At 37.2% G+C, this 12,855-nt stretch overlaps 1 protein-coding gene across 5 annotated transcripts; it reads left to right on the top strand.

The window, feature by feature from the left end:
• The first annotated feature begins 7,920 nt into the window (after window positions 1-7,920).
• LOC115722821 (protein FAR1-RELATED SEQUENCE 5) lies at window positions 7,921-12,117 on the top strand. 5 transcript variants are annotated; one of them, XM_061103547.1, is made up of 4 exons: window positions 7,921-8,160; window positions 8,851-9,295; window positions 10,220-10,438; window positions 11,630-12,117. In XM_061103547.1, exons 2-3 carry the CDS (start codon window positions 8,966-8,968, stop codon window positions 10,421-10,423), a joined length of 534 nt encoding a protein of 177 aa, XP_060959530.1. In that variant the 5' UTR covers window positions 7,921-8,160; window positions 8,851-8,965; the 3' UTR covers window positions 10,424-10,438; window positions 11,630-12,117. The 5 variants fall into 5 exon arrangements, with proteins under 5 accessions (XP_060959530.1, XP_030508013.1, XP_060959531.1 ...); XM_030652153.2 differs by having other exon boundaries at window positions 7,926-8,160; window positions 8,865-9,295; XM_061103548.1 differs by having other exon boundaries at window positions 7,928-8,160; window positions 11,737-12,117.
• The last annotated feature ends 738 nt before the right edge of the window (window positions 12,118-12,855 follow it).

The following is a 12,855-nucleotide window of genomic DNA, read 5'->3' as shown; positions in this document are numbered from 1 at the left end:
AAGGTGCATTTCTTTGGGTTGAGTTTCATGCCGTATATCCGGACCACTTCAAAGCATTCTTCTAAGTCGCTTGCATGGCTGTTGCATGCTTTGGATTTGACGAGCATGTCGTCCACGTACACCTCCATGTTCCGCCCCAGGAGGCCTTTAAACATCCGGTTAACCATTCTTTGATAGGTTGCTCCGGCGTTTTTCAGTCTGAAAGGCATGACTAGGTAGCACTATACCCCCTTATCGGTCCTGAAGCTAGTGCACTCCTGGTCCGCCGTATGCATTTTTATTTGATTGTACCTAGCATAGGCATCCATGAAGGATAACAGCTTGAATCCGGAAGTGGCATCTACCATCTGGTCGATCCTGGGCAGCGGGAAACAGTCCTTTGGACAAGCTTTTTTTAGATCGGTGAAGTCTATACATACTCGCCAAGTTCCGTTTGGCTTAGGCACCAGGACCGGATTGGCCAGCCACTCCGGATAGTACACGTCGCGGATCATGCCGTTAGTCAAAAGTTTGTCCACCTCTTTCTCTAGAGCTTCGGCTTTCACCAAGTCGAGCGGGCGTCTCTTTTGCTGTACAGGGGGCATGTCCGGATTGACATTGAGTACATGTGTGATGACATGAGGGCTTATGTCAATCATGTCTTCTTGGCGCCATGCAAAGATGTCGATGGCGCCCTTCAGCGTTTTTATTATTTTGTCATTTTCCTCCGGATCCAGGTTTTTCCCTAACCGGAGTACTTTGGTGGAGTCGACGTCGCACACTGGTATTTCTTCGACGTCCTCCATTGGTTCCACAATTCTCTCGGACCCTACACGAGGATCCAACTCGTCCTCTTCAGCCATCTCTGGTTCAGCGGACTCCCGGACCATAAGTACGGGCAGGTGGGTTGCGACATTATAACATTGCCTTGCTTCCCCCTGATTTCCCCTCACAGTCCCGACTCCGACCTCCTGGGTTGGGAACTTTAGGCACAGGTGTCGGATTGAAGTGACTGCGCCAAAGTCCACTAAGGCCAGTTGGTCGAGGATCGCGTTGTAGGCTGTCGGACAGTCCACCGCCACGAAGGTGCAGTATTTAAACGTGCTCTGGGGAGTGTCCGGGCACAGGGTAACCGGGAGCCTCACTTTTCCCATTGGGATAAGTGTCGTCCCGTTAAACCCTGTGAGCTGGGATCCGCTAGGCGAGAGGTCCCGATCTGTCAAGCCTATCGCGGTGAAGGCTTCTTTGAAGAGTAGGTTCACGGAACTCCCATTGTCAATTAAGACTCTGGCCACCACTTTATTTGCGATGGGGGTCTCTATGACCAACAGGTCGTGATGGGGGAAACGCACCGTCTTGGCGTCTTCTTCTGTGAACGTGATGGGTTGGTCCATCAGCCGAGGCCTTTGAGCTGGGAGTTGAGTAACTTCCCATATCTCATTGTGTTTTACGGCCTCGGCGTATCGCTTTCGCTCCTTGCGAGTATTTCCTCCGATATGGGGACCTCCGGAGATCATGGCTACCCGTCCATTAGGCCGGGGCGGCAATCCGGGGATATCTTTGGGCGTCACTGCTGAGCAAACTCGGAGCCAATACTCCTGCTGTACCCCCTAGTGTTCCCGGAGGCATACCCCCAGCCACCTGACCCGGATTAAGGTGGGGCAACCTATTCTTGATCCACTCATAGAGGTGGCCCAATCGGATTAGATTTTCGATCTCGTCCTTGAGATTCTTACATTCATTGGTGCTATGACCAATGTCGTTGTGGTACTCGCATCTTTTGCTTGGATCTCTCCGGGAGCTGTCTTTGTACAACGGCTGCGGTCTCCGGTAGTGTGTATTTTGCCTAGTGGCGAAGTACACACGTTCCTGGGAGTCCGATAGCTCCGTGTATTGAGTATATTGGGGGGTGTACCCTTTTTTCTGGCGCTTCTCTCCCGTCCGGGTGCTGCCTTTGGAGGACCTTTTACTCCTTGATCCCTGGGAAGGGCCTGCTAAGCTAGCAGCCGGGGCAGCATGTGAAGGAGCTTGCCCATTTACTCCGGACGGGTTGCCAAAATGAGAGGATGCTGGTGCCAAAGCTTGGCCCTGGCTATACCCGGGGGTAGCAGAGAACTGTATACCACTTGCTTGCAGAGTTGCGGTCGGGGCAGTACCCGAGGGCGATACTCCGGGCATGTACCCTGCTATCCCGGTGGGATAGTAACCTCCATAAGCCACGATATGGGCTTCTTCGAGGTTGATATATTTTTGGACTCTCTTCTGGAAGTCCTGGAGGCTAGCAGCCCCTTCTTGCTGCAACTCATTCCAGAAGGGAGTTCCAGTACGGATTCCTGCTTGGAGAAGTGCAAGCTGTTGTCCGTCATCAACCTTCTTGGTCTTCGAGGCTTCCTCTCAGAACCTTTTGATGTAATTTTTCAAGGTCTCGGTGGGCAGTTGCTTGATATTAGTCAAGGCACTGACCTCCAGGTTGACCTTTCTTGCGGCGACAAACTGTCTTCGGAAGTTGGTCTGTAGTTTGTTCCAACAACCCACAGATCCTGGTTCCAGTTTTTTGAACCATTCCTCCGCGGACCCACTTAGAGTGAGTGGGAAGCACAGACACTTGGCGTCATTGCTGACCCTCATGACCGTCATGACACGGTTGAACCGTGACAGGTGGTCGCTGGGATCGAGTTCCCGGTATATGCTGCCATTTCGGGCATCTTGAAGTTTTTAGGGAGCTCCGCCTCCAGGATGTGTTTGGCACATGGCTCTCGATCCTCGCTGTCCGAATCGGAGTCGTCTCCCTTCTGCCTCCGGGAGACTCGGGCAATGTCTTTTCGGAGTATGGCAAGTTCCGCCATAATTCCCTCATTCAACGTACCCGAGGAAACCACGGGTCCGTATCTTTTTTGGTCAAGGTGATCCCGAAGGTCACCTTGGTTCCCATTGATTTGATTTCTCAGATCAACGGGAGGACATCTCTGTCCTCTTCTCCCTCTACCCCCGGGTTCCTGGTGTACAGAAACGCTTTTCCGGTCCCCTCGATCCTGAGGGCCAAGACTCCCTTTTCTGGGCTTGCCCCTCTGCGGACCTTTCCCTTTAGGGAAATCTGAGCGGACCTTTCGCGGATCCTGCACCTTTTTCTTTCGCCCAGGGGTAGAAGTAGGGTTTTTTGTTTGATTCCCCTCAGCAGGATATCTTATAGGGCTAGGCTCCCTAGATTTCTGCTGCTGGGAATTAGGCGAAGATGTCGCTGGCTCCTTGTCGAGTCTAGCGGTCAATGCCTTAGGGTGCACGTGAATGTCAGCTGCTTCCATGGCTTTTTGCATAGCCAGCATCACTTCCTGCATTTTCTGGTTTTGCGCTTTCTGAGCTTCGATCTCGGCTTCATGATCGATAGCTTTTTGTCTAAGAAGCACCAGTTCTGAGTAACTACCTTCGTCATAGGCGTACTCATCGAGGTTTCCCTCGTAGTCGTCGTCGGGGACTATTTCTTCTTCCTCGGAATCCTCTGCTGCTCTTGAGGCTACATCTTCCTCGTTTGGGTCTTGAGCGTCTTCCAGAGGGCGAGGCTGACGAGTATTTCTTCTTGTCTCCACCATTTTTGTGAAGTCAAATGCTTGTTTTGTAGCAGCTTTCTTCAGCTCTCAATGAAAGCACCAAAATGTTGACCGAGATTTTCGGCAACTAATAAAATATGATTATACTATTGAGCTGTAAGAAAGTGAGAGAAGGATTTTTACGTGGTTGGGGCGTTAATGAGCCTTAGTCCACGAGTCTTTGTTATTAATGGATGTATTTAATACAGATTCTACACTTGAGAGAATGTCACCCTTATAAATACAGAGAATGTTCTTGGTGAGTATTTACTCTTCTTGCTCATCTGCAGCCCAAGATTCTCGATCCCATTTAATGAGCTTTGAGGGGGTATTTATAGTGTTTTGGTGGGGTAATCCCTAGAATTGTTTTTACAGGTGTATCTGTAAGTATCCATAAAGTTGGGTATTCCCAATGAATATACCCTGGGTAATGCATGGTCAAATCCCTAGGTGCTGTAGGGTTTTTATGATGAATGTCCTTTTTGCCTTGTGATTGACGTGACTCTTCGCAGTGTAGCCGTCGCTAGACTTAAATGATCATTACTGTGGCGCTGCTGATTGGAGATTGTGCCGTCAGACTTTATTGCGTGTTGCAGTCCCAACACGCTTCCTCCCATGCAGCATTAAATGCGACTTGACTGCTCAGGAGAAGCCTGACACCTCACGGAGAGGCTTTATGCTATGCGAGCGTCCGGGAGCGCCTTGCACTCCGGGTGCCTCCTCCGAGACTTATGCTTAGGGTATTTCCTTGTGGCATACAAAGACTTAGCAAATATTCATAAGTTATCTGATCCACGTGTCCTTGTTCGGTTGGTCCACGTATATTGGGTGAAATCAGGGGCAACAAAACCTATTTAACAATTTTAACCTACCCAAAATTCATTTTATTAATAAACATATAAATATTAGCTCTAAATATATCTTTATATATTAAAAGTGCCTATCTAACGGCATTTCTTGGTTTAACAGAATATTCTGTTAAATTTAACGATGTTAATAGGTTTGATCTCCCGTTAACAAATAAACCCAATAATTAAACCAAAAAATTAAACAATCTTTTAAATATTAATAATCTCTTTTTAAATTATAAAAATAATCTTAGCCACATATCTCTCTAACAAACTTATAATATTCTGTTAAATTTAACGATGTTAATAGGTTTGATCTCCCGTTAATAAATAAACCCAATAATTAAACCAAAAAATTAAACAATCTTTTAAATATTAATAATCTCTTTTTAAATTATAAAAATCATCTTAGCCACATATCTCTCTAACAAACTTATCTTGGGTGAGTTAACATCTGTTGGTCTCCTTTCTTATTTTGTTTTTATATTTTGAACCGATTTTTTTTTTCAGTATATGTATAAATAGTGGTTGTAGGATAGTGATTATGAAACCTTTCTTCTTCAACAGAATTGCAATTTCTCCAAATAAAAATAACAAATTCTTTTCTCTTTTCAGATTCACTCAGTCACCTTTCTTCTTCAACAATATTGCAATTGATATTGTCGTATTCACTCAAATACAGTATTTTGCATAGAAATAATGGATGTCATTGTCTTCCAAGTCGATCCTTTGCTTTTCAACAAGTATATTTTGACGAGTACAAGTGAAGCCCTTCATTCTATTATCTTCTTTCTCAAGGTTATTAAATTAACCACATCTATATACCTTCTTACCTTTATTGTACCAACAATTTCTTAAATTACGAATACAAATTTATATAGGCTGAAGAAAAAGAGGTTTCATGAATGATCCTATTTTGTCTTTAAGGTTGAAATTTTATTTATTTATTCTCTTTTAAAACTATTGTTTAAGATTGAATAATATGATTAATTTATTTCGTACTACATTTTTTTTACTTATTTACTTATTTACTTCTTTTTGCTAATTTATTGTAGCTAACATTATCGGACTTGAGAATGAAAGCGAATGGTGGTTGCCTGCAACGGATTTGTGGTTCTGTTGGTGATATATATTATGCTGTTGTAGTTCTACAATTAGTGACATTGCAATAGGTGGAGCTGACCGTACTGTGATTATCTACGATCCTCGCAAGTTAGTGACCTTAAACCATTTTAAAACAAGGCACTTAGCTCACAAGCGTTTACTTGGCTAACTTTTATTTGTTGAGGATGACATATGTTCTGTATTTGTCATTTGTAAATTATAAGAAGAAATTAATTATCATCAATAGATTTAAAATCATATACCACAAATACAATACATGTACCATTAATTCAACAATCTCATACTGTTTTACTACATTAAAGTGATTATGATAAGATAGAACTTGAGGGATCCTATGATAGTTTTTGATGTAAAGGATTATTATTGTTGTTGTGGTAATAGTATTTACTGTCTTTTATCCTTTGAGAAAATATTTCTTTGTATTTATGTGATGAAGTTGATTATTCTATAAGATTAGTTTCAAGTTTTAAAAGTAAAATCCTAAGTATTATATGATAAGCTAAAATAAGGAAGTAGCTCTAAGGGTATGAATAAATGATATGTTATGACCAAAAAGGTAGTAGTTCCAAGACCTTTTATTATGTGCTTTGTAAAAAAAAAAAATTAAGCAATTTTTTATTAAAGTAATATTGTATACTTAATTAAATTATATTTGATATTTTTTTAATTCAAAGATTTAAATACAACAATTAAAATAAAAATTAAATATAAAACTAAGTATACGTGCATTGCACGTAATTTCTGCCTAGTATCTATTCTATATAAAGTGTGCCTATATAACTGAATTCTTGTGTTTATGAGAAATTCATGGATAATTTTTTTTTTTTAAAATAATTTTCTATTCAAAAATAATATATTTTTTTTTATTAAGATGTATTTTAATATTAATTTTTAAATAAATTAATATTACTTTTAAATTTTAATCGGGTTTATGAGAAATTTATGGGTAACTTTTTTTTAAAATAATTTTCTATTCAAAAATAATAATTTTTTTTATAAAGATGTATTTTAATATTAATTTTCAAATACATTAATATTACTTTTAAATTTTAATCGTATAAACCTAACCGGAAACACAATCTCTGAAAATTCTCAATAAAATAACTAACCCCAAAAGGATGAGCAACCAATCGTGATTATTTAGGATAATCATTTATAATTTCTTTTTCTAAATCTCAACCCTCAAACCCTATATTGCTATTGAATTATTGCCTCATCTTCTATGCCGTGATTCATGGCCTCTCTGCTGCGATTCCTCACTTTTTGTTTAGTTGGGTGTAATATTCAGTGTTCTATTAGCGAGTTATCCTTTGTTGCTCAAGTAATTATTTATTTGAGTAAGTCTTCTATTCCCTTGTTATATTGCTTTACTTTTAAACAGCTTTGAGATATGCGAAATATAATGTCATCCGTTAGAGAGTTTGTTGGGCACACCAAAAGTAACAATATATCCTTTTCAATTTATAATCCTTGAATTTTTGATGATGCTCATTTTGAAAGGCTAGGTGTAATTGTAATGTCGGAGTAGCTAGATTTTTCCCAGAAGATAAAACTCACATCAGCACCGCCATTGCTGGCACCCATTCTAACGAATACTATTCTTCTAAGCTCATATCTAACACACAATCCTATGGGAACAACATAAAGTTGGGTTGAACCAAGATGAGATAAATATTTTTAAGTGTATTACTTTTTAATATAATAAAAAATACCTAGCATAAAATTTAGTATACGTGCCTCGCACGTAACTTTTTACTAGTATATATATATATATTCTTGTAATTCATTATTTTACTTATATATATGTATTTATTTTTGGTCTGAACTCTTAAACTTTAATAAATACAACTGCAAACAGTAATTTTTATAGTTTAGCAAAAATTTTTGTAACAAAATTCAACGAGAAAACTCTTTAAAAAAATTAAGAATAAATTCTATTTATTATTTAAGAAAAGGTTAATTAGGATTTTTACACCCTAAATTTTAATATGTACTAAATCATGCCCTTGAATTTTTCTAGACATTAAAAATTCTCCCTAAACTATTGAGATTGTTAGATTTAAGGACTTTTATTTAATTTCATTAAATTTTACTGTTTCAGTGATTGTTTATGTACTAAACTACTCCCAAACTTTGATATCTACCAAATCATGCCCCTCGAACTTTGATATATACTAAAATTAGACAAAAGTCTTTAAATCTAACAATCTCAATAGTTCAAGAAATATTTTTGACGACTTTAAAAGATCAAAATTTAATACATATTAAAATTTTGGGGATTAAAATCTTAATTAGCCTTAACAAAATACAAATAAATAAATAAACTTGATTCACGTGAGTTGTTAGTAAATTATAATAGATGTAAGGGCAATAAGAGATAGGTGACAAGTGGTGAGAGAGGAGTGGTTTAGAGTTTACAGTGTCATCGTCAACCTGTATACCCTGATTCACCCTATCAAACACCACCCACACAAAATCACACAGCTTCAACACTGGTCTCTCTCTCTCCCGGGATTCTGTGATGCTGTAACGCCATATCCTATTTCAATTCTTCAACGGAAATCCATCTCCATAACCACAACGCCTCCACGTATCTATCTTAACTGCCTCTGCCCTCCAATCAAGTAAGTACCCAATTCGAAGACAACCCATTATAAAGCCTTTGTCTCTCTCTCGTTCAGTCTTCCAATTCTATTGGCCCTTTTTTTGCTCACTCTGTCAGTATCTCAATCAATCATTTAAGTGAACTGCTAAAAAGTATATGTGTATAACTATGTATTTACACCAACATGGGCCTTAAATTTAATGGGTACGAGTCTTTTCGGCCTCTTGCGTTGTTTTCTCTTTTTTTGCTTTGGATTTTTCTTGGTGCCCATTCTATTAGGCCCTGCCATTGGAGAAGGCCGTATTATTTTTGCTTTGATCGTATTTTTTTTTAATTTTTGGATGTGTATGGCTTTTTAGTAACTGACTTTAACACACTGAATCTGAAACGGGGGTTATTAAGTATTGTGTTTGTTTTCCGCTCCGCTCACCAAGCGTTCGATAAAATAACTAACAGAATATTAATAATTTGTTAAATTATGAGGGAGGGTCATAAATACTAGTAGTCTATAGAAAGAAAAAAACAAAAAAACTCTACTTGGTTTTTGTTACCTTAACGAGCCAACGAATTTATGAATTTAATACATTTTCTTTTATGGTAAAAAAAGTCCAAAAGGACTACTTCTAATCCATTTTCTAAAGGAGTTATTGTCTCATTATAGTGAGATGATGGGTTTTTCTTTGCTTTGTGTTTGACAAATAAGTGACAGTCAATTTTTGGCAGTGGATTCAGATGAGGGAGCTGAGGCAGTGGAGAGTTGTGGTGTGCAAGAGCAAGAGTTAGGGACATATGAAGGAGATGGGATTGTAGAACCTTATGAGGGTATGGCATTTGATTCTGAAGATGCTGCCAAGATATTCTATGATGAGTATGCGAGGCAGGTGGGGTTCGTCATGCGTGTCATGTCATGTCGCCGTTCTGAAAGAGATGGAAGAATTCTTGCCCGTCGACTTGGGTGTAATAAGGAAGGTCACTGTGTTAGTATTCGAGGTAAATTTGGGCCAGTTCGAAAGCCTCGACCCAGCACAAGAGAAGGTTGCAAGGCTATGATTCATGTTAAGTATGATAAGTCTGGAAAATGGGTGATTACTAAATTTGTAAAGGACCATAATCACCCACTTGTCTTCTCACCTCGTGAAGCTCGTCAAACAATGGTGAGTAGTCCTGTATTTAATAATGTGGCTGCTCTAACAAGGCGATTCTATTTTTCTTTTCATCAGAAACATTTTCACATATTTGCCTGTTTTTAATATAACAATGTATTTGTTAATAGAAATTCAGGAAATTTCTATAATTATAATGTTTTGCTTGACATCAGTTTTGGTGAATGTGTTTACAGACACTCATGCAATTCATGCCCTCACACATTCTGAGAATACATATGATGCATAGTCCTTGGCTGCTATCTTACATGTTTCTTCAGAATATACCAATTGATTAAATGTGTAGGCATCAACAATTCTGGCCTCATCAATTTTTTGATTGTTCTAAATTATTTTGATGAATTTTTTAGTCATTTAATCATCAAATTGAACAATTGTGTGTGTATAAACCTGCTGACCTGATAGTGGTTCCAAATGCTCTGGAGAATTCACTACCTTGTGTAAACTCAACAGCATTGCTTGCCTGTGATATTCGAGCACTAAATCATTTCAAATCAAGTTGAATGTATCATGAATCTTAATTATATTTTCCATTCTGTTGAAAGTTAAAGCTTTAATTGTATTTTTTAGGCATCCTTATAACAACACAAAATTGGTAACGCATTACATTTTATTTCTTTTATTTGTGTCTAATAGTGATAAGAAAGGTGGATATATTTTTGGGCTATTTTTTACTTGGAAACTTTTGAAGACTGTTATGCTTCTATAAGTTATTAGAAAGGTGTTCCTACATGGATAGTTCAGGGTTTCATATTTGAAATACAAATGAGACAGTTGGCTGTCCTCCCTTCTCTTCTTGTTGTTAACATTAGGAAGTTTTCTTTTTATTATTTTCTTACTAAATCATGGTTGATGATTAAGTACTGTATGATATAAGTTTGGCTTTATCTTGTTTTTGTGCGTTACTATTTTTAGGATGAAAAAGATAAGAAGATTCAGGAATTGACTGCAGAGCTGCGGAATAAGAAGCGACTATGCACTACATATCAAGAACAGCTTACTGCATTTATAAAAATTGTTGAAGAACACAGTGATCAGCTATCCAAGAAAGTTCAAAATGTAGTTAGCAATCTTAAAGAATTTGAATCCGTGGACCAGGATCTCTTACACCATAGATAAGCTCAATCTTTTACTGTGAGTACTTGGACCACCTTACAAGTAGCTTTGATAAGATGCAATATTTGTTTTACTGTTCTATTTTTATTGATTTGGCCTTTTTGCGTTTATCAAGGGCAATCTGTAGCAAAGCAATGGTTTTGATTAGTGCTCTCATTTTATGGGCTCAGCCAAAACTTACAAATAACCTGCTATTTTGAGTATTTTCTAGTGTAAGCATGCTTAGATTTATATGTGAATTAAGTGAATAGCAGAGGTAAGAATTTCAGGACCCCCCTCATTTAAATAGGACAAGTATTATTCCAGGCATTATCTATTGTGTACATCTTTAACATGACCACTTTAATTCACATAGATTCTTGATAAGAACTCATTTCTTTGTGTGATTATGAACTTGTCACATCAAGTAGGTAAACGAGATCACGCCGAATCATTGTTCTTTCTAATGTATACAGCTTTGTCAACCATAAATTATTGAAGCTCTTACTTGTTTAGTTTTTCATTTACATACCTATTTTGCAAACCATAACACTTACCATTTATGATAAAATTGATATAGATATCTTGGGAAACTGAAAGTGGGATCTCAAGTTACACCAGAGATATTGTTTTTACATCTTCATAAATTATATTCTTGGTTTTTTTATTAGTTATTGCAGATTGATGTGGCTAATCTTCCATAATAGAGCACTTTCGATGTGGCACTTTCAATTATGAAATTATGTTTAAGATGTCTAGACTAGAGTTACTCCATCTCTTGGTGTATTTAAATTGTTTAGGTCAGTTAACTTGACTAGAGTCATATGCTACCTACTTAATAATATTTAGACATTACATACAGGATGATCATAGTTTATACCTTGACTTTATTGCATGGACTTTGCCTTGCAAACACAAAACATGCATAATGTTTGGGTTCCCCATTTGACATCTTATATAGTCCATCGAAGCTGCAAATTGACTGAACTTAAAATTATAGTACCAGATTGCCATTTTGTTTACTGGACATAACAATTTGTGTTTGTTATTAGTGTCAAGTAACAACAGACAAAACTAAAGAGAATTAAATTATATACTAATGTTATGTGACTTGTATCTCGTTCACAAATAAAAGAAGCTTTATAGTGTATGCCCCCATTGCCAAGTTTGATTATTTCTTAAGTTTTCAGTATCAATTAGCCATGACTTTGACGTTTCCATTTTATTCAGGGGCATGGATATTTAATGATGTTTCTGTGAGGAGTAAAGACGTGAAACTCGAAAGAATAGGGGTGGTCCAGGTGATGTTAATAGTTAATTTGTCAATGCAAGTGCAGGAAAAGAAAGATTGTGGCTGCAGACAGGCAGAAGCACAAGCACATTGTTTGCTGTGTCCATGCTGATGCTGGAATCGATAGCAGCCATCGCCGAGATGTTAGTGATGGCCAACTTTTGTTAGCTGCATTAACAACTTGCAAGAAAGCTCAGCTGGAACTGGGAAGATGAAGGTTGACATTCCCAAGTCCCAGAAGACTGAGACTCTTAACTGTGTAATATGATTAGATTGGCGGGAAGGGGCATTGTGCTGTGGATGGACAGGAATTCACTTGAGTGCAAAGCAAATAGACTGAATTCGCTTGTATTTTACAACATTTTGTGCTATTGAAATCTGAATGTTACAATAATCCACTTTCAGTTAAAAATTGTCAATTCTAGCAGCTATTGTGATTCTATTTCCATACCACATAGGTAATAATAATAAGAAATTTTTACATGAAAAATCTATTTTACACAATTTATTACAAAATTACTCATACACGCTTATACCTACTTTTTTACTTACAAAGTTTGTTTTATTACACATATACCACTTAGTCATCATTCCATCCATCATCAATCAAATCCTACTCTCTTCCCTCTCTTTTTTTCATTTTCTATCAATCAATCCATCATTTCACTCTCTTTTTTTCTTCTTTTCTTTTTATTTTTAATTTTATTTCAGTTTTTAATTTTTTATTTTTAATTTTATTTCAGTTTTTAATTTTTTATTTTTAATTTTATTTTCAGTTTTTAATTTTTAATTTTTTTTCCATAACAATTCTTCTTTTCTTTTTATTTTTAATTTTTAATTGTAAAGCTAGTTTCTTATATATTGTTGCTTAGGTCTAGGATTGACTTCTATCAATCAATCCATAATTTCACTCTCTTTTTTTCTTCTTTCCTTTTTATTTTTAATTTTATTTCAGTTTTTAATTAAATCTTTTTAACTTATTAGTTTAACTTTACAACTTCTGAAATACTTTCATGACAAAAGAGAAGACTTTGACTAGGCCACTCAACTGATATAAGCATGTACAAGTAAATTCGTACAATTTTAATGTCATTTTCATTCTCGCTGGACTAGCTCAAAGCCACGTCGAAATAATTAGATAACAAAATAAAATAATAAGAAACAA

This window comes from Cannabis sativa, chromosome 9 (assembly GCF_029168945.1).
Source record: "Cannabis sativa cultivar Pink pepper isolate KNU-18-1 chromosome 9, ASM2916894v1, whole genome shotgun sequence".
Taxonomy (NCBI): Eukaryota; Viridiplantae; Streptophyta; class Magnoliopsida; order Rosales; family Cannabaceae; genus Cannabis; species Cannabis sativa.
The sequence above is the reverse complement of the archived record's forward strand: the minus strand, read 5'-3'. Positions and strand labels throughout refer to the sequence as shown.

Coding starts and splice junctions, on each gene's coding strand:
- LOC115722821 (XM_030652153.2), top strand. Junction 9,296..10,219: donor GTGAAGCTCGTCAAACAATG/GTGAGTAGTCCT, acceptor TACTATTTTTAG/GATGAAAAAGATAAGAAGAT.